We start from the raw sequence: 24,265 nt of genomic DNA on the forward strand, positions 1-24,265 counted from the left end.
CAGACTCACACCCCTTGGACACATACCCTTTGGACACACAAACCCAGGACACATAACCTCTCAAACTCACAATCCTAGGACTGCACACCTCTTAGACACAACTCTCCCTCGTACAGCAGGACATTCGGACTTTCAAACTCAACCCAGCCCACAGATGCCATTCAAAGGACACCGCAAAAACCTCGGCCGGACGCAACACGCACCTGCTACACCTGGGCCCTTGGACTCTCGCGCACCAACCTGGAGGAAGCGGCTCAGAATCCCGAGCGCCCGGCAGCCTCAGGGGCCTTCAGAGCGGGCGGCCCCGCCCCCGGGAGCTGATTGGGCGGGCCGTAAATTTGCATAGAGGGCGTGCGGGTCCCGGGAGTTCTGGGGCCCGGGACTCGGACGCGGGAAGACTCTGAGGTGGGGAATAGTATAATGAGGGAGGGGGGCCCGGAAGGGAGCTGGATCAGACCTGCCAGGCTTCCCCCGATGTCAGTGGGCGACCCTGACCTGCTGAGCCTGCGAATTGGACCCTGTCTGTAACCCCCTGCTATCTCCTACTCTGGACTAACTCCAACCTGAGTGAAATGTAACTCCGACCCGGGACCTGAGGCCCCAGGCACCGAGACTTTCTCGAAGCCAACCCTGACCCTTGCTCTCACCCAAATGGAGGGACTGAAGAGAGGGGCTCTGGGGTCGCTGAGGGACCTCGCCCAGCTGTGTGCCTCCTGCAGCTGAATGTGTGACCCACGTGCTTCGACAGGAGGGTAACAGACCCCTCGGTGGCTGGGCGCCCTCCTCCACTTCAAAGGTCAGCTTCCAGGACTGGACCCCCTCCCTGGGATCCCAGCACCACCCAGCACAGGTCCAGGCCCAGAGGGGGATCAGAGCAGGATTAATGAGTGAATCAAGGTGGAAAGAATTACAGGATGAAGATGACTTTTGACTGGACAATCCTGGAGAAGCCCCCAGTCTGAAGGAGGCAGAGCTACCATATACTCCCTATCTCTGTGGGATCAGAACTGGGCCAGAGGTGTCAGGGAGGGCTTCCCCCAAAGAGGGGTGGAGCATTTATACTGGGCCTTGAAGCATGAGTAGGAGTTTGCCACTGGATAAGAAGAGGGAACAGGACTTGCAAAGGTTCAGAGAAAGAGTGCAGAACATTCTTTCGTGGGGGAAGATGAAGCCAGAGCAGGGAGTGGAAGTAGATTGAGCTGGGCACCCAAAGAGAGGCTTGGAGATAGGGGGAGGGGGTCCACTGGGGCAGATGAAAGTGGAGAGCAGGTGGGTTGCAATGGCTGCTTGGTGTCCACCTTCTAAGAAGACAACAGGAGGTGATTGGACCCCTGGACTCAGGGGGGAACATGTGGAGATATTAGTATGTGGGGGACACTGAGGAAGGGAACAGAGACCCTGCCTCTCCCCACACCTCAGTTTCCCCATCTGTGACATGGGCAGTTTGGACCCCCAGCCTGGGCATAGATTTCTCTTTGGACCAAAAAAACTAGGGTTCACACTGTGTCATAAAGGTGGGGATCAGGGTTCCTGCCTCTCCCACCCCACCTTTGCTGCCCTTCAGTGTCCAACACCAGACACTCAGGTGTCCCAAGAACACACCAGGGCCTAGCCCAGGTTGGGGGCTTCTGCCTGGGCTCAAAGGCACAAAACAAGGCTTGGGGAGTGTAGAGGTGGCTGGGGAGCCCTGGGGTCCTCGAGAGCTGCTTTGTTTACCCAAGGCCGCCTGCCTGCCTCTGATGCAACAAGCAGGCTCTGGTTATGTGAGGGCGGCAGCTGGAGCAGCTCTGGGAGCAGCATGGACTGGGCCAGCTGGGGCTGCCCACTATGGGCCACACCTCTTGCCCCCTCACCACTGGGGCTTGCTCCTGTGTTCTTGCCCCTGCCACGTTGTCCCATTCCACCACTCATGTTCCCAAACACCCTTCCCATTCTGGTCCATACCATCTTCTATCATTCACACCATTTCCTATAATGGCTCCTTCTTTCTGCCTTTACCCCTGTTCCTGTCCTATAACCCTCCCCCATCGCTGGCTGTGTTACCCGGTGTGGACCCACACCCCCCACTGGGCCAATCAAGAGTCTCGACCTCAGTCTTCTCAGATGAGGGGACACTCTTAGGTGCTGGAGTAAGAGGTTGGGGGGTTGAAAGGGAGATTTCGGGGGAGAAGGGAATGGAAAAGGCCAGAGAGGAAGATCTGGGAAAGGGGCCTGGAAGATGGGGAAGGTGGAGACAGGGATGGGAAGGTGAGGAGGTGTAGAAGCTGCTCCCCCCAAGTCTCCCTCTCCAGATCCTCTCCCAGAATGTCAGCAGGGGAAGCCTTTGAAGGATCCTCCATGGCAAGGACAGTGTTGTCCAGTGGGTAGGGCTTCAGGGTTCGAGGACCCTGGGTTCCCATTCCAGCTCTGACTCCCACTCGCTGTGTGACCTCAGGCCAGTCACTTCACCCCTCTGAGCCTGTTTGCTCATGTGAAAAGTGGGGACAATAGTAGTCTCTCCTCTGGCGGGGGAGAAGCGTTTCAAGGTCGGCCTCCAATGCCCCCTCCTCCTCCAAAAGCCTTACCTATCCCCCCTCCCATCCGGTGTTCTGACACCCCCATCCCTCCTTCTACCTGAGCGCTGACCCCATGGTTTAGAAATGTCTATGTCCAGCTCTGTCTCCCGGAGCCTGGGCCGTGTGTTGTGGTAGCACAAAAGGGGTGTTTCCATGGGTTTCTTGAAGAACTGGAGTCCTGGAGAGGGTCTGAGTAGCGTAGGAGCATGCGGACCAATCTTGGGGCATCCAGAGGCCTTGCTGGGGGATGAGGCAGGGGCCAGGAAGGGGCTTCCCAGGGGCAGGACCCTCAGAGTATAGAGCAGGCCTGAAATAAAAACTAGGACTTGGGGCTTCCCTGGTGGCACAGTGCTTGAGAGTCCGCCTGCTGATGCAGGGGACGCGGGTTCGTGCCCCGGTCCGGGAAGATCCCACATGCCGCGGAGCAGCTGGGCCCGTGAGCCATGGCCACTAAGCCTGCGCGTCCGGAGCCTGTGCTCCGCAACGGGAGAGGCCACAACAGTGAGGCCCGCGTACCGCAAAAAAAAAACAAAAAAAACAAAAAACCAGGGGCTAAGAACAAAAAGCCAAAACTCAAGTCTGATTCCCATCCTGACCACTGTGGACCAACTGGAGATAAGTCACTGCCCTCCCGGGCCTCCTTTTACTCCATCCACAAATTTGAAGGAGACTGGTGGAGGGTGGGGGGGACAGTTCCAACACTTAACCCAGGGAGCCCTTCCAGGTTACCCCCACCCGTGGGTGCTAGGCTCCCTACTTGAATGCCCCGTGGCACGGAGAGTTCCCTGTCACTCTCCTGGCTGCCCACCTATTTCTGGGAGCAAGTCTTAGTGAGATAGATCTGGGCATGCCCACACCCTTCACTCCGGGCGGGGGGGAGGGGGTAATTCGGCCAGAGCGTCGAGGCAGATGCGAGGTGTTGCTGGGTAATCTGGCCTGGCGGAGCCTTAGTTCGCTTTCTAGAAAATGGAAGCAAGAACGTATGAAGTGAAAAAGGACGGAGGGTCACGATGCACCCTTCAGGATCGGCCAAGACTGGGGACCGGGGCTTGAATCAGGGGCTAAGAACAGCTTGGAGGCGGAGTGCCCGGCCAAAGCTTTGCCTCTTGCGCCCCCTTGCGGCCGGCAGGGGACGGACGTTCGCCAGGCATGAAAGGCGAGCCGGCCACGCAAAGAGCAAATAACCAGCACCTCCGTGAGCCCCAGGATTTGGGGTGGTGGGGCATCTAACAACCCACAGTCCTGCACAGACCTCTTTGAGAGTACTATTAATCCCTGGCTAAGGTCATGTTCAGGGGCCGTGGGTGACAGGGAGCCCTCGGAAGGTCTAGGGCACCTCATGACTGCCCCTCACTAGCTCACAGCGCCTGAGCCATCCAAGGCTGCCTCTGGGATACATGCAGTTACCTCACTTAGCTGCCTGTCTGTCCAGCGGGTCTGAGCCCTGGAGCCAGGGTTGGTCTGTCTGGCTCACCAGGCTATCCCCTGGGCAGGCAGGGCCTAGCTCAGAGAGAACGGTCAATGTTTGATGGATACATGGCTGCATGGTAGAAGGAAAGATGGACGAGAGGTGCCTTCAGAGTGGGTGAAGAGAGGGAGAGTGACTCTGTGGGGGTTACACACCAGGCAGGGCCTAAAACACTGTGAACCTGAGGCTCTTCCCTCCCCATCAACTGAGCTGGGGCAGGGGGAAGGCAGGATGGTGGCAAACAGGCCCCCAGTACACCCTAGGAGAGGTGAGACAGGGCTGACCCTGTTTCCTGGTGGTGGGAGGCAATTATTAATACCTCCTGTGTTCCTGAACCTCCTCACAGGCCCTGAGGCCCTTCCACAGCCCTGATACCCCACCAGGACCCTCTCTGTCTCCCCTAGGGTGCCCTTGGCCTTTGCCACCCCTCTCGCCCAACCACTTCTCTGGGCCAAGCTGGGGGATCCTCCCAGAGCAGTGAGCCTGGGACCCACCCTGGCTCTACCCTCGACAACTCAATTCTGCTCTTCCTTATACATTTTGCTGGGCATTTTGTTGGCACACAGCTGGCCGCGGAGGTGTACAAACCATGGGCCATGATGTCCCAGGCTTGGAATTCGCAGGGATCAGATCAGCGTGGGCTCTTCTCAAGTCAGCAGAAACAGACTCAAAGCAATTTTGGCAAATACAGTAATTTTAGGGACTCATGAAACTGAAGAATTGAGATTTTCTAGTGTCAGGTACAGCTGGATCCAGGGCCCCAGGCAATGTTCTCAGGTCCCCTGGTCCATCTGCCGAGCTCACCAACCCCAGAAGGAAGATGGTACTTTTCCAGCAAAATCCTCAGGGAAGACCTCTCGTTGGATCGCATGCCCGTCTCAAACCAACCACTGTGACCTGGGAGATGGGGAGCTCTGACTAGCCAGGCCAGGGTCCCACATCCACCCCTGGAGTTAGGGTGGCTTCTCCTTACGGTCTGAGCCTGAGGTGGGCATTTCTGCTCGAGGCAGAATGCAGTCCAGGCAGGCAGGTACACGACTGCCTGCCTCAGCCTGTAGAGAAGGTCCAGTCCAGCCTTCCTTGTTGAGATGGAGAAAGGCAGCACCAGGGAGGGTCGGTGCCAGACCCATGTCACACAGCATGTCAGAGGCAGGGCTGGGACCAAACTAGGCCGGGGTCTACTCTTCTCTGTGTGATCGCACACAAATAATGCCACCTCTCGGAGCCTCTCTTTTCCCATCTGCATTTGGGTGACATCTGCCTTATAGGGCTGTCTGAGGATGAAAGATGACCCTTGTGAAGCCCCCAGCACAAATCTGGGCACATAGCAGGTGCATGATCAGGATTGTCATGATGGCAGTTACTGGTCCGAGGGGCCATGGCTGTGTCCTTGGCCAGTGGGGGCGGGTAAGAATCCAGAGGCAGCAAAGCCTCGTCTCAGGACATTCATGGCTGGCCCACAGGTTCCAGGCAAGAGCAAGAGGAATGCGCCGGCCACACTTACTTGGTCTTCTGTCCCTGCCAAGTCCCACAAGGCTGTGTCCAAGGGTCCAAGCTGTGGTCGGGCTGGGGGGCAAGAGGTGAGTCAAGGCGAGGTCTGAGAGACCCCTAGGGCTGCAGGGTAGCCCTGATGAGGTGGCGTCTGAGGAAAATCCTGGGCGAGGCTGAGGGAAGAGGTGAAGCACTGGGAGTTAGAGGGTCTGGATGTGAATCCTGGCATTTCTGGTCACTCGCCTCTCTGAGCCTCAGTTTCCTCTTCTGTAAAATGAGGCTGTGTGTAGAGCCCGGGGCCTGGAGAAGCAGGGGAGGCCAGGACTTGATCCTGTGAAGGTCACCTACAACCCTTGGGGGGGGGAAGTCTGGGGAGAAGTGGGAGTGGAGGCTCCGAGGTAGGGAGTGGGGCGGCAATTCTGGGGAGCAGAGCAGGGTCTGTAGGTACACAGGTGGGATCGGGCGGAGCCACAGAGAAGTTTGTTCTGAGGGGGCGCGGCAGTAGCAGTAAAGGGACGGCAGATGACCCAGGATGTTCACGCCTTGCCTGGAGGCTCCAGGCAGGAGCAGGAGAAACACACTGACTGTGGACGGGTGGAGAGGGCAGCATCTTTGAGGCTTGAGGGTGGGAGGCACCAGGGCACAGGGGATAGGATGGGGGAGATTTGGGGGTGTGGGTCCAGGCTGGTGGGCAACAATGGGTGGGGAAATGGGGTGGGTTGCTGACCCCCTTGGCAGCCCCTCTTGCTCCAGGCCCTCTCAGATGTCCCCCAAGTGACCCCACAGTCTGTGGGATTCCTCATCACCCCGATGCCCAGAGCTAAGCCCGTCACATAGCAAGTGCCCGATAAGAACTCTGACTGCATACCCATGAACTCTGCTGTCTCTTGGCTCTCGGGGCTGCTGCTCTAGGAACTGTGGGGGCCCTGTCCCCTCCCACGCCTCCCTCGACCCTCTGAGAAGGCCTCCACAGCACAGAGCACAATCACAGCAAATGAGCAGGGGGCTGTGAGAGCTACACAAGCTGCGGGCACAGTCAGTCCCTCGGGTACCTCCAATCTGCCTGTGTCCGCCCTGCATGAGCACAGAATAACAAGACACTAGGCCTTTCTTGGTGCCACGCTCTCCTCAGATGGTCAACCACGCCTTCCAGTACTGAAGCCCTCCTGCAGTCCTCGCCCATCTGGTCCTGGTCACGTGACTGGCCTTGACCAATGCGACAGCCATAACTGAAGCAAGGCAAGGCTGGATGAACACGTGCACACCGGGCGCCCAACCACCAGGAGAAGCTTGGGCTGTCCTGCTGGAGAGGCCACGTGGAGGACCAGACACCCCCCTCCCCACCAGCAGCAGACAGCACTGGTCAAGGGCCAGATGTGAGGCTACTTCTGACTCTCTGGCCCCATCAAGCTCCCACAAGAGCCACAAGTAGCACCCAGGTGAGCCCAGCAAAACTGCCCGGCTGAGTCCAACCCAAATTGCACGACCGTAAGCAGGCAAATGATTGGTGTCATAAGCCACTAAGTTTTGGGATAGTTTGTCATGCAGCAGTAGCTGACTGCTACAATGCACATCACTGTATGCAGATGCGCCTAATGAAGCACTGTGACAGAAGGGAAATGCAGAGACCAGAGTGGGGAGGGACTTGCTCAGGGTCACACAGCAGGTCAGCAGTAGAATGAAGATTCCAGAGCTGGGTGGATAACAGTCCTGCTGGGCTCTGCCTGAGACAATGTGTTTGGGTAAAGCAAGCAGCTGGCATGTGGAAGGGTATGGAAAATGGGGCTCCCCTCTGTCTTGGGGGGCAGGGGTCCTTGGGATCAGGACAGGGCCTGTGGCCTGGATAAGGGGCAGGAAGATGACAGAGAAAGCACAAAGGAGATGGGCTGACAACAGCCCTGAGCAGCAGAGGGCACAGGTGCCCCTACCCTCTAGCCTCCCACGGATGAAACCATCCTACAAGCCTAGGGAGAAAACTCAAATGGTTAGTCAAGTAGGTCTGTTCTTGGATGCCGAGAACGTGGGTTAGTTCAGAGCAAGGAGCACAGAGAGGCTTATGGCCCCACTTGGCACTGACCTGAGTCAGAGGGGCCAAAGCACCTCCAAGTCTCTTCCGGGATCAGGCTGAAGAGGGCAGGGGTGGTTCCTCGGGGCTGGAACAAAACATGTGCAGCGTCCATGAGGCTGAGGTCAGAGGCCATGAGGCCTGCTCGGCTAGGCTGGATTGTTCATTGGGGTCACACTCCAGTCCCTCAAGACCCCTGGCCTGAGCCTTCAGGGCATCCTCTGTAAAAATGGGACCAGCCACCCACTTCAGAGGTCATGCCTGGGTCTCACGTAGGACTGGGAGCTTCAAACCCCCAGGGCTTGCAAAGAGACGCAATAGCAGGTGAGTAGCTACTACGCAAGCTGCTACTGGTGCCTTTCAGAAGCACGGTGCATTTTCGCAACAGCAGGCAGAAGCAGGGCTTCTGGAAGCAGCTGGGAAACTGAGTTAAAAGTAAAAGCTATGGTTTTTGAGGCCCTACTGTGTGTATGGCACTGTGCAAGGCTTGATGCAGTGAACTCGAGTCCCAATGGCTGTCACCCACCCGGGGCAGAGCAGCCAGAGCCAGATGGTTATTTAGTGCAGGTGAACCCTCATGAACCCCTCCCACGCTACCCTCAGAGGGCAGGTTGCTGCACATCCCTTCTTACACATTTGCAAGGCCTTTTTGGTTTTTGTTGTTGTTTGTTTTTGTTTTTAAGGCTTTTTTGGTTTTGACGGTTCTTTTGTCTCAATTATCACAGGCAGCAACACAGGTTTTTTTTCTTCCTAAGTGCCTGGTCGAGGACAGGCGTACCAGAACCCCACACTGCAGGAGCCAGACACATCTCAAGGTCGAGCGATGGCTTATAGCACGTGTGCATGTGTTTACATGTGTGTTTATTAAGTTATAATGAAAACCAAAACAAAAAGAGCTACTTCTCCAAAAACTCTCTCCCCGGTATGCAAGAACTGCAAGTAGTTTTCATTTTTAGACCGTCTGGCCATTGGCTCAAAACCTCTTTCAGCTCCGGGCGCCCTCCCAGCTGCCCTCGAGGCCCCTGCCCACCCCCTGAACCCGTCTCCCTTTTGCTCACCCACTGCAGCCACACCCGCCTCAGATGTTCCTCCAATACACCAGGCCCCGGGCCTCTGCCCTGCCACCGACGTGCCCTGGAGCACTGACCCTGGGTCATCTCTGTCTGCAGGTTGTTCAAGCCTCTGCTCACACCTCTGTCGTCTCCCCAGAGAGGCTCCCCACAGCCCTTTTCCTCCTTCACGTGTCTGAAATGTCCTTGGGTGTTCCGTGTTTATCTGGTTGCTGAGTGTCTCCCCGTGAGGCCATGAGCACACCTGTCTTGGTCACTACCGTGTCCCCAGCACCCAGCCCAGGGTCAGGCACACAGCAGAGCTCAGGAGCTGGGTGCCGAGTGACTGAACTCTCCCACTACAGACGCCAAAGGATGAAAGGAAGTCACCGGCCACCATGAGATGAAGAGAGGGAGTTGTCTAAGGAGCGAGAAGTGGCAGTTCCTGGCTGAGCAGCGAAGGTCCTTACAGCAAGGAGGCTGAGAGCAGCAGGGGCGGGCGGTCCCGGGAACTACCTGTGGCCCTGGGCTGTGGCGTTCATGTGGTCTCGGATGCTGATGGCCTGTTTGAGGAGGCCTTCCACGCTGCGGAAGTAGACGCTGCTGTCGACAAGGTTCTTCACGGCGCTGAAATGGGAGGATGGAGCCAGTGAGCGGCACCACGCTCTTTTCGCCCCCCAACCAGAGCTCAGCGGATGCCTGTACGGGCCAGCACTCATCAGGCACCTGGAGGATTCCATGGGCCTCCCTGAGGGCTCACTGTGGGCTTAAAGTTTAGATTTCCCTATGCAACAGAGCACTGGATGGCAACATGCAACTTTCGCTTAACGGCTGCTAGACTATCTAATGCTTTGAAGGAGCTATAAGTATGCAAAAGTGACCTCAAAAATATCTTTCTTTCCTCTTAGGTAACCTATTCCTGCCTCTGAAGGAAGCTTGTCAACTGGACTGTGAAAAGCTCTAGAGGTGAGTTTAGACTCATCGCCATTAGAGGGCACTACTGCAAAGCTGTGCTAAGCTCTGGTGTTGAAGCCACATTGATGGATGTCTAATGAAAATGTGCCTTCCAACAGCACTACAGGAACATATTCACCAAGCCACGTGGGGCCTTGCTAACGCCAGAAAGTTGCCTGTGCAACGACACCTGCAGTACAAATAAGAGGGTCGTTTTAAAGTCCTTCTGTTAAAGACAAAGAAATCACTCCCATTTATTATCAGTCAGGGACCTGCTTATGGCTATGAGATCAAAAGGTGGGAGCACTGGCTGTTGCCCGCTCCGTTAACTTGCTCGTCTGACACCACCAAATGTAGTCAGCTTTCCTAGTGCCCGTCCACCTTGATAAAAAGCTATCTAGGGCTTCCCTGGTGGTGCAGTGGTTGAGAGTCCGCCTGCCGATGCAGGGGACACGGGTTCGTGCCCCAGTCCGGGAGGATCCCACATGCCGCGGAGCGGCTGGACCCGTGAGCCATGGCCGCTGAGCCTGCGCGTCCGGAGCCTGTGCTCCGCAACGGGAGAGGCCACAACAGTGAGAGGCCCGCGTACCGCAAAAAAAAAACAGAAAAAAAGAAAAAAAAAAAAAGCTATCTAACATAAGCTCACTACTGAATAGTTTACCCCAACCAATATACCATTTTAATATCTTTCAGTTTTACACCAACCATTAACGCTGCATAAAGCATTTCGACAACTAAAAGGGCACTTTCATGTCCGTAAAGGAAACAGTCTTCCAGCATTAGAGAAATTCACATCTCACTAAAGAGAAGTGCTCAGAGCTCGGAGCAGACTGGCCCCCTGCCTAGCCTAGGGCTGCTAAGCACTTGAAATATGGTTCATGAGACTGGGGAGCTGAATCTTTCATTTTATTTCATTAAAATTTAAGTGTAAACAGCCACCTGGGACCCGGGCTCCTGCACTGGATAGCACGGCTAGAGGAACTGGGAGAAAGTACAGACTGATTTGTTCTTCCTTGAACCTGGACCTTTCTGATGAACTCTGGTCTGTCTGGGAACTATTCAGCAGCTGCGAGAAAAACTCCCATTTCTTTTCTACTCTTCCTGGAGCTAAGGAGGGTGTCTGTGACCACTATCCTCAGGAAGATGCCATCTGTCTGGGTCACCCTCCCGTCCCAGCAGAAGGGCCAAGGCTGGTGAAGGCAGAACTCCCAGCGGCACGACTTCCTGTCAAGGAACCTTCGACCACACAACAGAAACAGGCAGGCAAACCGCACAGTGACACGGATGAGAGCTGCTGGGGAGTATCCAGCCTCCACCAAAACAACCCACAGCCCAAGCCAGGGGCAAACAGCACTCCTAATTAAAGTCGCCAACTCCTAAAGCAAACGGAACAAGCCAGGTCGTGAAATACAGTCATGGGGAACAGAACCAACAGGAGCACAGGAGGCAAGGCTGGCAAAGCTGCAACAATGGGAAGAAACACCAACTACTGCTTTTTATTCTCAGGCATGTCTTTCACTTGGGGTTAAAAAATCTGGATATTTAGAGAAAGTTAAACAAACAAAAATAATAAATGGTATATCCACGGTCACAGAAGCTTTATTCATAGTAGCCAAAACATGGAAGCAACCCAGATGTCCATTAACAGATGAATGGATAAACAAAATGTGGTCCATCCATATGATGGAATATTATTCAGCCCTAAAAAGGAAGGAAATTCTGACACATGCTACAACTTGGATGAACCTTGAAGACATTACGGTAAGTGAAAGAAGTTGGTCTCAGAAAGACAAATACTGTATGATTCCACCTATGTGAGGTTCCTAGAATAGTCAGATTCTTAGACAGAAAGCAGATGGGTGGGTGCCAGGAATGGGGGGCGGGGAATAGGGAGTGAGTGTTTCATGGGGACAGAGTTGCAGTTTTGCAAGATGAAAAGAGTTCTGGAGATGGATGGTGGGGACAGTTGCACGGCGTTATGAGTGTATTTAATACCACTGAACTGTACACTTAAAAATGGTTAAGACGATGAATTTGCATCTTAACCACAAGATAAAAAATTGGAAAGAAATAAACATTAAAAAATAAACAGTCATGTTCATGTTTTGGCCCTCCCCCCCAGCTGCCATCCACCCCAGCAGCCAGTCTGTGGTCCCGACCGTGGGTGGGAAACATTGGCCCCTTGAGGCACCTCCTGGAGTCCTTATCAGCCCCTCCTGTGACAGATGGGGAGGGGCTGAGGGCCAGGAAGAAGCCAGCAAATAGCGAGCAGCACAGGTCTGGGCTGGAATTTTGCCCTGTGGCCAGGTGAGTCCAGATCCGCATGCCTCTACTCAGGCAGGGCAAGTTTCACGGGCAGCCGGCTGAGATGCCCCTGAACACCCAGGGCATAACAGGGCGACCGTGGCAGCGCGGAGGCTGTGGCGCTCACCTGCAGGCGTACTCCACCGTGTAGATGGCTCCCTGGCTTTGCTCCTCCCACCGCTGCATGTCAGCCTGCAGGGGGTTGGGGGCTGTTAGCAGGGGTGGCTGCTACCTCCATCCTCCCAGCTCTCTGGGACGGAGCACCCGAACACCAATCCCCATGGCTGTAGAGAACAGCCCCCTCCAGCCCCTGATCTTTCCTCCTGCCACTCCCACCCCTCATCAGTCTGGGCTTTCTGTGAACACATGGCGACTATGGCTCAGGGCCTTTGAGCAGGCTGTTCTCTCTGCCTGGCAGATCCTTCCCTCACACGGCTGCCTCCTTCTCACCACACAGGTCACAACTAATGCAGACCCTGCTGTCCCCTTCTTCTAAACCTGCCCCAGATCTGTCCACCCAGCCCCTATCTGGGCTGGTGACCATGTGCCTCCTTGCTGGTGTCCCAGCCTTGACCTCTGCACCAACAGAGTAGGCCCCAGCTCACAAGGTGCACACCCTGGGAGAGGTCGGTGGCTGGGGTGGGGACGGCTCACCTTATGCTGGGCCAGCTCGGGCAGAGAACGGCGCACGTGCTCCTGCAGCCGGTACAGGGCCACGGATGGTTCGTTGGCCAGGACGTAGACACTCTCAGTGAACTTGTCTGTTACTGGGTCCAGGATCGACAGTCGGCAAAGTGGGACGGGAGGGTAGGGTGGACAGGGGGTCAAGGAGACAAAGCATCAGACCCCTGGTTGCTCAACCCGTGAGTCCAGTCAGAGTAAAGAGGAGTATCCAGTGTCCCTCCCAGTGGCTGGGTCACCTGTGGCCCCGGTGATGGGTTGCAGGAGATGGTCACAGCAGGGCCAAACAACTCTATCTGGGAGTCACAAAAGGGCCTTAATCTTTTTTTTTTAAATAAATGCATGTATGTATGTATTTATGGCTGCGTTGGGTATTCGTTGCTGCACGTGGGCTTTCTCTAGTTGTGGTGAGCAGGGGCTACTCTTCGTTGTGGTGCGCGGGCTTCTCATTGTGGTGGCTTCTCTTGTTGTGGAGCACGGGCTCTAGGCGCGTGGGCTTCAGTAGTTGTGGCTCGCGGGCTCTAGAGCGCAGGGCTTCAATCTTGATGACATTAATGTGTCCAGTGAATTCATGATCTTTCCCTTCCCAAACCCACTTACAGTGGACACTGCTACCACCTGCTCGGATCTACTCACATTCCTTTTACCCCAGTGACAAAATCCAAGATTCTTCTTCAGATGCCCACTGGCTACCAGACCCAAAAGTGCCTGGAAGTTTACATGGGTGGATGGCTCTCAGCCATGACTGACCACCGAGGGGTAGGAAAGCCCATGTCCTGTGCTGTGTGCCGAAACAACTCAGAGGTGTGACCCATCCCTGTGAGCTCCCCTGTGGGAACAGACTGTGGCTTCTTTCTGCAGGATTTGACCTGAGGTCACTCCTTGCTCAGCTTCCTCCCCGGCCCTGTCCTGTTTGCCCCCTCTCCTCTGTGGGGTTCTCTTGGTAAGTTGACTACACACAAATCCTCATCCCAGGGTCTGCTTCAACAAACAGCAGGCAGCTGGTTGTCCCTGCCCTTCCTACCCCATCAATGAGCAGACCCTGCTTGTTCTGTCACAAAACAAAGCCCAGAACCCACCCATTCTTTTTTTTTTTTTCTGTACATGGGCCTCTCACCGCTGTGGCCTCTCCCATTGCGGAGCACAGGCTCTGGACGCGCAGGCTCAGCAGCCATGGCTCACGGGCCCAGCCGCTCCACGGCATGTGGGATCTTCCCAGACCAGGGCACGAACCCGTGTCCCCTGCATCAGCAGGCGGACTCTCAACCACTAAGCCACCAGGGAAGCCCCAGAACTCACCCATTCTTAACACTGTACTGCCCTCACTGGTCCAGACATAGCTGTCTCCCACCTGGATGCCAAACTCAGCTGCTCTCTGGTCTCCCCGCGCCCACTCCTGCCAACAATCCAATTCCCACAAAACAGATGGCATGAACTCCTAAAGAACATATCAGATATGTCTTTCCCTTGGTTGAAACACTCCCATCAGCCAGAAATTAAATCTGCCTTCCTTAACATGGCCCTTAAGGCCCTGTATGTTCTACCTGCTGTTACCCGCCTCTGCCCTCCTCAGCCACTGCCCCAGGCACAATGGCCTCCTAGCTGGTCCTTGGACACTCTCGGCACTGTCGAAAAGAACTTTCTGCGATGATGGAAAGTTTCTATAATCTATACTGCCCAATATGGTAGCCACTAGTCACATATGGCTACTGAGCACTTGAAATGTGACTGATGTGACTCAGAAACTGAATTTTAAATTTTATCTAACTTTAATTAATTTAAATATGCATAAGTACTGTGACCAGTAGCTACTGTATTGCAGCACAGCTCTGAATACTTTGCCACCTCAGGGCCTTCATACCTGTTGATCCCACCACTGACACTGCCTCCCTCCCCCCCCAACCATCATTTCTCTTAATCCCTCATGTCTCAGCTCAAATGTCACCTCCTGGGCAAGGCCTTCCCTAATCACCAAGCTTAATCAGATGTCCCTTCACCTTCATTCTCAGCCTCAGCACTTTGTTCATTTCCCTTATACTTAAAATCTCACTCTATTTTTTTCTTAAATTTTATATTAGAGTACAGTTGATTTACAATGTTGTGTTAGTTTCAGGTGTAAAAATTCTCATTCTTTATTAGGTTACATGTTTACCTAAAATTTGATTTGTGAGGGTGTGGGCTTCTCTGAGCCTGTTTCCTCATATGCAAAAATGGAACGATAAAGGTACCCACCTCAAGGTTTGTTACAGAGATGGACCCTATGTTATTGTGCAGGGCAGTGTAGTTTGTGAGGGAGAGAACCCACGTGTGTCTGGGAGTCAAGGGAGGATGTCTATGAGTCTGTCCAGTTTGGGTTTGTCCAGCTTACCACGGTGTCCTGACTCAGGCACAGCCCAGCCTGCCACCTCCAAACTATGTGTCCTCTTACCTTCTTAGGCCTCCTTGTTTTGAAAATGAGCACAGTAGCTTACACCTCACAGTGCTAATATGAAGGATATGGAATTACATGTACTTGTGACTTCTAAATAATTAACTAGTGGGAGTTGCCTGGTAGCCTAGTGGTTAGGATTCTGGGCTTTCACTGCTGTGGCCCGGAGTTCAATCCCTGGTGGGGGAACTGAGATTTCACAAACTGGGTAGTGCAGCCAAAAACAAACAAACTATAAACAAATAAATTTGTAAGAAAAAATTAACTAGTAATAACATATATAATAAAGTAACAAAGACATTTATACTTTAAAAATAACTTGTGGCATTTTGTAATTTGTAACTTTGTGATTTACATATATTTGATAAGTCGATGTAAACGTATGCAAATGCATAAATACAAAGGAAACAATACGCACAGCAACTGCCACGCCCCAAGCGTTCTTCCAATGCTTTACAGATATCAGATTACTGGGGGCTTCCCTGGGGGGCTTCCCTGGTGGTGCAGTGGTTAAGAATCCCCCTGCCAATGCAGGAGACACGGGTCCCAGCCCTGGTCGGAGGAGATCCCACACGCCGCGGAGCAACTAAGCACGGGTTTTACAACTACTGAGCCTGCGCTCTACAGCCCGTGAGCCACAACTACTGAGCCTGTGTGCCACAGCTACTGAAGCCCGCGCGCCTAGAGCCCGTGCTCCGCAACAAAAGAAGCCACCGCAGTGAGAAGCCTCCGCACCGCAAGTAAGAGAAAGCCCGCACAGCAACCAAGACACAACACAGACAAAAATAAATAAAATTTTAAAATATTTATCAAGTTACTGAATTATCACAACAATTTTATGGGGGGAGGGAGGGAGGGAGTCTATTATACTCTCCATTCTACAGATGACAAAATCGAGGCACAGAGACTTTCTAAAGGTTTCAAAACTAGTCAGCGGCCGAGCCGCGATTTCGTGACAGTTCAATCACACCTCCCAAACGCTCCCTCCGCGCCTTGGCCCCCTCCCGCCCCCAGTCTGGTCGCCCTTTTGCGAGTTCCTGACCCCTCCGCCCGCCCGGGGCCCCACACCACCTTTCTTCCCCTTGAGCTGCATCTCCGGTTCCTCCATGGTGGCTGCGGCCCTATTTCGAGGACAGGAACCGGAAGTCTGGGGTGGAGACAGCTGCCTAAACCATCCCTGGGAAACTGGGGCACCGCATTTCTCCAGTTCCGCTACTCATTGGCCTGCCCTCCTCGATCTTTAGTCTACCCAGACAGAAGGGCTGTGAGTTAGAGACTGGGGAAAGAGGCAATCGGCAGGTGGGTGAAGAGGGGCCGGGAACCCCTTGAAGCTCCAGGAGGGACACTCAGGCAGGGGAAGGGGAAGGGCGCCCCCCTTTACCGAACCCCTTTTCCGGGGGCATATTGGGGGAATACTCCACACAGTGCCCACTTCGGGCCGTATGAACTCCCTTCTTGTACCCCTCTGCTGCCACCAAATCCCTGCACATACTCCTGAGCCCCCAGGACCGCACAGGAGACATTGTTATGGACCGGTACGCCGTCTGTCCGAAGGTGGAGCCACTTGACTCCCTCTGGGAAAACCTGTGGGTGGTATTGGGAGTGAGGGAGGAGAAGGTCAGGGAACTCTTGAGAGCCCTCTGAGGCCCCGCCCACCCCTCCCGTTCCTACTAGGCTCCCTCCCGAGCGGCGGGGGCGGGGAAGCGCAGGCGCAATACCATAGCTCTTGCCCCAGCGGAAGCCACGCCCCCCAAGCCTTAAAGGGCCAGAAACAGCTCATACAGCTCCAGCCCTTCCGCACTTTCGGGGGGGCGGGGGCGCGCAGGCGCAGTGGAGGCACTCTGCGGTGTGGGTAGCGGTCGCGTATCAAGTTGCTCTCTGTCCCGGCAAAAGAAGCCAGGGCGCAGAGGGTCCAGGCTCCATTTTGCTACCCATTACATCAATTGGAAGAGAAAAGTTTGTGAGTTGGGCCCCCAAGTTTGGGGGGACCCGGGCTTGCGGCGTGGAGTGACAGAGGAGGCTCGTTGGAGGTGAGTGGACCTCCTGGATTGACTTGGGAGGGGCGGGTGGGATGCAACCAATCACATCTTTGTTGAGCCCTCACTCATTCTAGGGATTCCCCCCCCTCAAAAAAAAAAAAAAAAACAACACAGCGGACGTTTAAGATCTGCCCGTGTATCAGGCCTCCTGCTTAGATATTTACAGACATGATTTTTTTAGTCCTCCTTTCCCCCATTTTACTAATGAAGACACTGAGGTTTAGAGAAATTAAGTAATGTGCCCAAGTTTTCACAGCCTGTAAGTGGAGGGATTCAAACCCAGATGAATGACCCCAGAGCCAGGGCTTTTAAGCAATGCATATTGTATGTGCTCTGGTGTTGGGAAGGAGTGGGCCTGAGACTCTGGTTTTAATTTCCTGGCTGAGTCTTAGTTTACCCACCCTCACTGTGTGAGGCCAGGTATGCAGTCAGTGCCTATTTAATGAGTTGTCAATAATTATTGCCATCTCTCCCTGTTTGGCCTTTCCACCAGCTTCCCCATGGAGCCCACCCAGCCTGCAGAGGATCTCAGCCTGACCCAGCAGCCTTCTACCCCAGAATTTGGGGACCCCGAAGACCCCAGGGGTGAGGCCCCTGACGGCTCAGACACTGTGGTCCTCAGTCTCTTCCCCTGCACCCCGGAGCCTGGGAATCCTGAACCAGATTCTGGTACCTCCTCACCTCAAGGTAGGATACTTACCCTGGACTCCTGCTTCTGGGATGCAAGAACGGTGGAATGTCAGGCCCAAGATGGGACTTCTGTCTTTGTGCCCTTGGATGTGTCTTCCATCTCCACCCTGTGAGGGGTTGCTTATTATTTTTTTAAATTGTGGTAAAATTCATGTAACATAAAAGTTACCATTTTAACCAGAATTGCTTACAATTCAGTGGCAGTAAGGACATTCACAATGGTGTATAACTTCCACCTCTTTGTAGTCCTAGAACATTTCCATCACCCCCAGAGGAAACCCCAGACCCATTAGCAGTCACTCCCCATTCCCCTCCTCCAGCCCTTGGGAAGCAAAAATCTGCTTTCTGTTTCTATGGATTTGCCTGTTCCGGACATTTCATATAAACGGGTTCATACAACATGTGGCCCTTCCCGTTCTGGCTCCTTTCACTCAGCAAGATGTTTTCAAGGTTCATCCACATTGTATGGTGTGTCAGTGCTTCATCCCTTTTATAGCTGAATGACATTCCACAGTATGGCTGGACCACATTTAGTTTATTCATTTATGCATTGATGGACATTTGGGTTGATCCCCTTTTAGTGACTGAATAGTGCTGTTGTGAACATGCGTGTACAAGTTTTTGTCTGAACACATGATTTCAACTCTTTGGGGTAGATTCCTAGGAGTGGAATTGCTGGGTCAGATGATAATTCTGTTTGACTTATCAAGGACCCAAGGGTTTCTTTTGACTGGAATCCTTGAACATGTCTAACTCAGTTGCCCTGGGGCCTTTGTCCCTACCATTCCCTGTGTGAAATGCTCTTCCCGCACCTCTCCCCAGGTTTCTTCAACTGGCCAAGCTCTAGGCTGGTGTTACCTCCTTGGAGTGACCCTCCCTGACCATTTTCTTTAAAAGGGACTCACCCTCTGCCCTCCCTTCTTTCCACCCCCTTCCACCTGCTTTTCATTTCTCCTGAACACGTATTTTTTTTTTTTTTTTTTTTTTTTTTGCGGTACATGGGCCTCTCACTGTTGTGGCCTCTCCCGCTGCGGAGCACAGGCTCCGGACGCGCAGGCTCAGCGGCCATGGCTCACGGGCCCAGCCGCTCCGCGGCATGTGGGATCCTCCCAGACCAGGGCACGAACCCGTGTCCCCTGCATCGGCAGGCGGACTCCCAACCACTGCGCCACCAGGGAAGCCCGTGAACACGTATTTTAACTTAAGCTCTCATTCTATTTCTCCATTTCTTTCTGACTCCCCAACTTGTCCATGGGCCCCTTGAGGGCAGGGACTGTCTCTTTTGTGCGGAATCTTGCCAGGGGCGGAGGAGAAATCCACACCCTGGGTATCTGGGAGGACGGAGTGAGTGAACAGTGGAGCCACGCACTGTCTCTGGTAGTTCCAAGCCCCCAGGGTCTGGTCTGAAGCCCAAGACATACTGGAGAATGAGGGGAAACTGAGGCCCTTTCTCTCTCTCCCAGCAGGCAGCTCCCTAAAGCACTCCACGACCCTCACCAACCGGCAGCGGGGGAATGAGGTATCAGCCCTGCCGGCCACCTTGGACTGTGAGTGGGACCCTGGTCCCCACGGGGGAGAGAAGTAGCGGGCTGGCAGGGGCTAAGAGGAGCAACTTTGGACAAGGAATAAACTGGGACATGGAGCTCAGATGGGACAGGTGAGGACTCTACCTCTCTCTGCCCCCCAGCCCTGTCCATCCACCAGCTCGCGGCCCAGGGGGAGCTGAGCCAACTGAAGGAGCATCTGAGGAAAGGTGTGTGCCCACGCTCGTGTGCCGGTGTGTCCGTGCCTGTGTGACCTCACATGCTAGTGGGTGCATGTGGCTGCTGACATGACCTGAGTCTCCCCATGTGTACCTATGTCTGTACGTGTGTCTGAGCATGTCTGTGTGTGCATCCACATGTATGCTGCCCTGCCCCACATCTGACCCCAGCTGCCTGCCCTGCCCCCAATTCTGCAGCATTGGGGAGAGTGGGCAGGGGTGCATCCCAGTGGTACCACCCCCCTCCTGCCAGGAGACAACCTCATCAACAAGCCGGACGAGCGAGGCTTCACCCCCCTCATCTGGGCCTCCGCCTTTGGAGAGATCGAGACCGTCCGCTTCTTGCTTGAATGGGTGCGTCCCAGCCCGGCTGGGGGCTTCCTGGGGACTCGAGGGCGGGCCAGGGTCTCAGCTGAGTCTGCTGGTGCTGTGTCTGTAAGATGGAGCTAACACGGAGACCCCAAGATTGCAGGGGATGCACCCACTCCTCCTTTTGCCCCCCATTCTGTCACTGTCCCCCTCTGTTCCCCCCAGGGTGCCGACCCCCACATCCTGGCCAAAGAGCGGGAGAGCGCCCTGTCACTGGCCAGCACAGGTGGCTACACAGACATTGTAGGGCTGCTGCTGGAGCGCGACGTGGACATCAACATCTATGACTGGGTAAGGTGCCACCCACTGGCCCTGGGCACCTCACAGGGTACCAGGCTGGCTCTGGGCGCTAAGAACGCAAGACAGACCCATCCCCAAGCCTCACAGAGCTCCCAGTTTTTTTTTGGGGGGTGGGGATAGCCGACACATAAACAGCTCAGGTATAGTGAATAACACTATGTTGGCAGATACACAGACAGCTAGCTGCAAGAGCCCAGAGGCTGCCTGTAGAGCCAAGGGAAGTCAGGATGGGCTTCCTGGAAGAAGGGGCATCTAAGCTGAGGCCCAAAGGAGAAACTAGATGGGCCTAGTGACAAGCAGAAGGAGGAACCATATTAAATTGGTGGGTGTGGGGTGTCGTGAGAATCTGGAAAAGATAGTGTTGCTTGCCCCCTACCCCTGTCCCTGACAGAATGGAGGGACACCACTTCTGTATGCCGTGCGTGGGAACCATGTGAAGTGCGTGGAGGCCTTGCTGGGTGAGTAGGAGTAGAGGCTAGCCTGAGGGGCCCTAGAGCCCCACGTGGCTCTGCAGGAATCCTGAGGGCCTGGGAAGGGTCTGAGCTCTGCTTGAACAGCTCTTGGGATGGGTGGCTGCTGCCTGCTTTGCCCAGAGGATTGATGTGGGTACAGGAGGTAGCAGGAATAGCACAGGGATCTGGCCGACTGGGTTGAGAACCCACACCCTGCGTGCCTCAGAGACCCTGGAGGTGGAGATTCTATTGGCCACATTCATCAGAGAGGTCAGGCTCTTGTCCAAGACCACACAGCAACCAGCAGACCTGTGGCTGCACAGTGGGTAGTCACTGGACCTCCCGAGTCCCCGTGCCCGACCCGGGCTCCCGGTCCCCAGGCCCAGCCCTCTCTGCAGTGTCTGCTCTGCTTTGCAGCCCGAGGAGCTGATCTCACCACTGAGGCAGACTCTGGCTACACCCCAATGGACCTCGCCGTGGCCCTGGGATATAGGAAAGGTCAGCCCGAGGCACATGGGGCTAGTGACAGGGGTCATAATGGGGGGACATGTAGGCACTGAGAGGCCCAAAGGAGGCCCTGGCAGGGTGAGGATACCAGGAGGGCCACAGTTCACATGGCCATGGAGCCTAGCCCCCTCCACGGCGAGAGGTGGGTGTGAGTAGGGGCTGTAGGCAGACCCCAGTTTGACTCCCCACTTCAGAAAATGGGGGGATCCTAACAGAACTGAGCCCCTGGGGTCATGTGGGGGTGTGTGGGAAATATCCCACTCCTTCCTTGAAGGAGTTTTATTCCATTTGAGACAAGTAATTCCTCACAGTCCCTCTCATCTTTTCATAAAAGTTCCAATTTGACAATTTTGTTTGGTAAGGAATATTTTTATAATTCTGAAAAGCCTCCAAAAATGCATCTTTACAAACTCAGGGGAAATAGAGGCTTCTATGAGGGGGGCTTCTGTCTTCCCAGCTGTGCTCTGGCAAGGGCTTGGATTTCCCTGTGTATGAAATGGGTCCTCCATCCAGGTCCCAGGGCTGAGGCCCCTGTTCTTACCCTGAGGGGAAGGTACAGGTTGGCCTGTGCCTCTGCAGCCGCTGTTAAGTTCATGGCCCACCTTTTCCCTGTTCTGTTTCCAGTGCAACAGGTGATTGAGAACCACATCCTTAAACTCTTCCAGAGCAACCTGGTGCCCGCCACCCCTGAGTGAACGCCGTCTGCCAGGGACTCAGACACTCAGGGAACAAAATGGTCGACCCAGAGCTGGGGGAACCCAGAACTGGCTTCAAAGGCAGCTCCTGGACAGACGGTGGGAGGGGGCCCTTTCCAAGAGGAACCAATAAACCTTCTGTGCAGAACTTGAAGGACTTCACTGTGCTTCCCGGAGAACGTCCTGGAGGAGGCAGCCACCCAGTGGCCTCACACCTTCTTCTCCCCTAGCACCCGCAGGTGGTAGATGACCACTCGGCCGAAGAAATCAGTGGCGTCCTCAAATGTCACTTTCAGCCGGTCCACCTCAGCAGATGGCACAGGGAAAGTGTAAGCAGGGCAGTCAAGGGAAACAGATGCCTTGTCTTTTCCCACCCACCAGCCCCAGCTCAGGTACTACAAATGTGCTGGGTGACCCAGCACGCTGTGGGCCCCTCTGAAACTCTAACACAGAACAGATTATCATCAGCCCATTTCACAGGTGAAGCAATGGAGACCCAGAGGCCAGTTGCTCGAGGTCACATGCCAGGGCCCACAGCTTTCAGAGGCACAGACCACCCCACCCAGAGGCTGAGGCAGGATATCTGAAGCGAGTTGTTGTCCTCAGGATAAAAGTCCACAATCTTGCTAAGAGCCTCACTCCCCTGAGAACCTGCAGCAGAGAAAGGAGCAGTGAGGCCAGCATACCCCCTCTAATCCCCCATCTTCCAGGGCCTTCCAGTACCTTCGAGGCGGCCCTGGCGACTGGAAAAGCCCCCCTGGAACTGGATTTGCAGCTGGGAGACACAGATGCGCTGGGGAAACTCCAGTATTACCCACTGGGAGGGGCCCTGGAAGCAGAGAAATAGAGATCCATGGTCACTCCAGACTCAGAGCCCAGCTGTGCCTCTCTCAGTCACAGAGTCCATGGTGGGTGGGGAGCACAGTGAACACAGGTTCCCTCCCTAGCCAACCTAACTGCCCAGCTGGGGTGCACCCAAATTCTCAGGGTGCCCCAGACCCCTGATTCTGATTCACACTAGGGGTGGAGGATCCAGGGAGAGGGTGCCTCACCTGGTCCGAGTTCCAGCAGGTCTCCTCGTCCTGGTCGAACAGGTGCTTCTTTCCAAACTGCCGAGTGTTACGATTCAGCACCGAACTCACCCTAGAGGCAACCAGAATCTGGCGTGTGGAGAGGTGCTGAGCCCTGCGGCGAGGGCCCGCCCACTACTGGGCCCACCCCTCCCTCGCCACCGGTTCCCCCATTTCTGTCCACTAGGGAGGGACTATCCCAGGGCAACGGCCCCATCCGCTACTGCCCGCCGCCATTCACACCCCACCCCCGCCCGGGGCTCTCACCTGCTCACTGTCTCTGGACAAACCAAAGAGTGGGTCATCTCGGTTCCACAAGGCCTCGCAGGACTAAGAGCTGGGCTCAGTCCGGGTTCAAATCCCGGCCGCCAAAGCGCGACCTTGTTCACGCTCAGAGTCTCAGAGTCTTCACGTCCTCACCTGTAGCACGGCACAAGAACAGTCACTGCCCCGTCACTCCAGTCCTAAATGTCGCCTTGACCACCCCCTTGCCAGAAAAATTTGGAGTTTCGGGGACACTGCCGATGACCCGAGGCCAAGACTTTCACAGTGGGTCCAAGGAAGGGAAACGGGTTTCCTGTGGGTTTCGGGAGCAGGCGCTCCCTCTCGGGCCTCAGTTTCTCTGCAAACAGCTTGGGAAACCAACATCAGTACCCGGAACCGCGTGAACACCGCGCAGGCGCAGAGTGCCTCAGGCTCGCCCAGCCCCCGCTCCCGGGGCGCGGTTTAGTTTGAGCCCCGCCCCCTCAGCGCCCGCCTCTTAAAAGGTCCTCGTCCAGTGATTGCCTATCCCTCGGAGCTGGAGGAAAAAGGCCGGCATCTAAAGCAATTGTATGTCCACTGTGTGCGGGGAGCTGTCCTTTGGTGCCCGCGGGTATAGAGCCCTAGTTTTGGTGTCCGAGAGCCTTCTTATAATGATGTCATCCTACCGGCAGAATGAACTCGGCCGAATTCATTCTCTGATTGCAGTTGCCGCCTGGGAACCCCTGCATTTCACTGCCTCCCAGAGGCCAAAGGAAGAGTTGAGGAAGAGGCTACGATGGTGCGAGTACTGTACTGGAAGTCTTTATCAGCCTCGCGTGTCCCCACTGGGAAACAGGAGGCCCGGTTTCCAAATCTGTCTTCTTAGTAAATGCTACCTGGGACAGGCTTCTTGGAGGAGGGGTAATGTGAGGTGGGTTTTGAAGAATGAAGAGGAGTTTGCCAAACCGGATTATACAAAACCTCAGATACACGGCTAAAAGTTTGGTTCTCTGATTCACTAAACAACTGCCACTCCCCACTGCCCAACCCTGTGCTGAGTGATTCTGAGGACTGTGAGAGGCCTCAGTTCCAGCCCCATATCTGAAGATCTCCCAATCTGGGGAAGACAGAACTAGACACATA

The 24,265-nt window shown here is 54.8% G+C and overlaps 4 protein-coding genes across 8 annotated transcripts in view; 1 reads left to right on the forward strand and 3 right to left on the reverse strand.

Annotated features, from left to right (window-relative positions):
* MEF2B (myocyte enhancer factor 2B) overlaps positions 1 to 258 on the reverse strand; it is a 20,437-nt gene extending 20,179 nt beyond the window's left edge. Inside the window, 1 exon segment of the mRNA XM_024767479.1 lies at positions 204 to 258. The gene's annotated coding sequence lies outside the window, so the exon portion shown is untranslated.
* Positions 259 to 4,707: 4,449 nt separating this feature from the next.
* Positions 4,708 to 16,130, reverse strand: BORCS8 (BLOC-1 related complex subunit 8). 3 transcript variants are annotated; one of them, XM_024767640.1, is made up of 6 exons: positions 16,067 to 16,130; positions 12,541 to 12,653; positions 12,014 to 12,078; positions 9,145 to 9,255; positions 7,592 to 7,667; positions 4,708 to 5,687 (listed from the first exon to the last, which is right to left on the reverse strand). In XM_024767640.1, the coding sequence occupies exons 1-5, from the start codon at positions 16,101 to 16,103 to the stop codon at positions 7,634 to 7,636; spliced, it is 360 nt and encodes a 119-aa protein (XP_024623408.1). In that variant the 5' UTR covers positions 16,104 to 16,130; the 3' UTR covers positions 4,708 to 5,687; positions 7,592 to 7,633. The 3 variants fall into 3 exon arrangements, with proteins under 3 accessions (XP_024623408.1, XP_024623409.1, XP_024623407.1); XM_024767641.1 differs by having other exon boundaries at positions 4,708 to 5,781; XM_024767639.1 differs by having other exon boundaries at positions 4,708 to 5,814.
* A 667-nt stretch (positions 16,131 to 16,797) lies between these two features.
* RFXANK (regulatory factor X associated ankyrin containing protein) lies at positions 16,798 to 21,957 on the forward strand. 3 transcript variants are annotated; one of them, XM_024767634.1, is made up of 9 exons: positions 16,800 to 17,025; positions 17,528 to 17,721; positions 19,191 to 19,271; positions 19,412 to 19,477; positions 19,740 to 19,840; positions 20,021 to 20,146; positions 20,547 to 20,613; positions 21,025 to 21,105; positions 21,739 to 21,957. In XM_024767634.1, the coding sequence occupies exons 2-9, from the start codon at positions 17,535 to 17,537 to the stop codon at positions 21,807 to 21,809; spliced, it is 780 nt and encodes a 259-aa protein (XP_024623402.1). In that variant the 5' UTR covers positions 16,800 to 17,025; positions 17,528 to 17,534; the 3' UTR covers positions 21,810 to 21,957. The 3 variants fall into 3 exon arrangements, with proteins under 3 accessions (XP_024623403.1, XP_024623402.1, XP_024623401.1); XM_024767633.1 differs by having other exon boundaries at positions 16,801 to 17,025; positions 19,188 to 19,271; XM_024767635.1 differs by lacking the exon at positions 21,025 to 21,105 and having other exon boundaries at positions 16,798 to 17,025; positions 19,188 to 19,271.
* NR2C2AP (nuclear receptor 2C2 associated protein) lies at positions 21,141 to 23,553 on the reverse strand. The gene is made up of 5 exons (XM_024767636.1): positions 23,147 to 23,553; positions 22,862 to 22,952; positions 22,533 to 22,638; positions 22,393 to 22,460; positions 21,141 to 22,138 (listed from the first exon to the last, which is right to left on the reverse strand). The coding sequence occupies exons 1-5, from the start codon at positions 23,182 to 23,184 to the stop codon at positions 22,019 to 22,021; spliced, it is 423 nt and encodes a 140-aa protein (XP_024623404.1). The 5' UTR covers positions 23,185 to 23,553; the 3' UTR covers positions 21,141 to 22,018.
* Between the last annotated feature and the right edge of the window lie 712 nt (positions 23,554 to 24,265).

The sequence above is a fragment of the Neophocaena asiaeorientalis genome, unplaced genomic scaffold (genome assembly GCF_003031525.2).
Source record: "Neophocaena asiaeorientalis asiaeorientalis breed wild unplaced genomic scaffold, Neophocaena_asiaeorientalis_V1.1 scaffold87, whole genome shotgun sequence".
NCBI classification, from domain to species: Eukaryota; Metazoa; Chordata; class Mammalia; order Artiodactyla; family Phocoenidae; genus Neophocaena; species Neophocaena asiaeorientalis.

Excerpts from the sequence above, each read along its gene's own strand:
- NR2C2AP (XM_024767636.1), bottom strand. The coding sequence starts at position 23,184 with ATGACCCACTCTTTGGTTTGTCCAGAGACAGTGAGCAG. Across the intron at positions 22,639-22,861 it reads CCTGCTGGAACTCGGACCAG|GGCCCCTCCCAGTGGGTAAT; the intron begins GTGAGGCACCCT and ends CTCTGCTTCCAG. Across the intron at positions 22,461-22,532 it reads TCGCCAGGGCCGCCTCGAAG|GTTCTCAGGGGAGTGAGGCT; the intron begins GTACTGGAAGGC and ends TCTCTGCTGCAG.
- RFXANK (XM_024767633.1), top strand. The coding sequence starts at position 17,535 with ATGGAGCCCACCCAGCCTGCAGAGGATCTCAGCCTGACCCAGCAGCCT. Across the intron at positions 20,614-21,024 it reads GTGCGTGGAGGCCTTGCTGG|CCCGAGGAGCTGATCTCACC; the intron begins GTGAGTAGGAGT and ends TCTGCTTTGCAG. Across the intron at positions 21,106-21,738 it reads GGCCCTGGGATATAGGAAAG|TGCAACAGGTGATTGAGAAC; the intron begins GTCAGCCCGAGG and ends TTCTGTTTCCAG.
- BORCS8 (XM_024767640.1), bottom strand. The coding sequence starts at position 16,103 with ATGGAGGAACCGGAGATGCAGCTCAAGGGGAAGAAAG. Across the intron at positions 12,079-12,540 it reads CCGAGCTGGCCCAGCATAAG|GCTGACATGCAGCGGTGGGA; the intron begins GTGAGCCGTCCC and ends AACCCCCTGCAG. Across the intron at positions 7,668-9,144 it reads GCCACAGCCCAGGGCCACAG|CCCCGAGGAACCACCCCTGC; the intron begins GTAGTTCCCGGG and ends GTTTTGTTCCAG.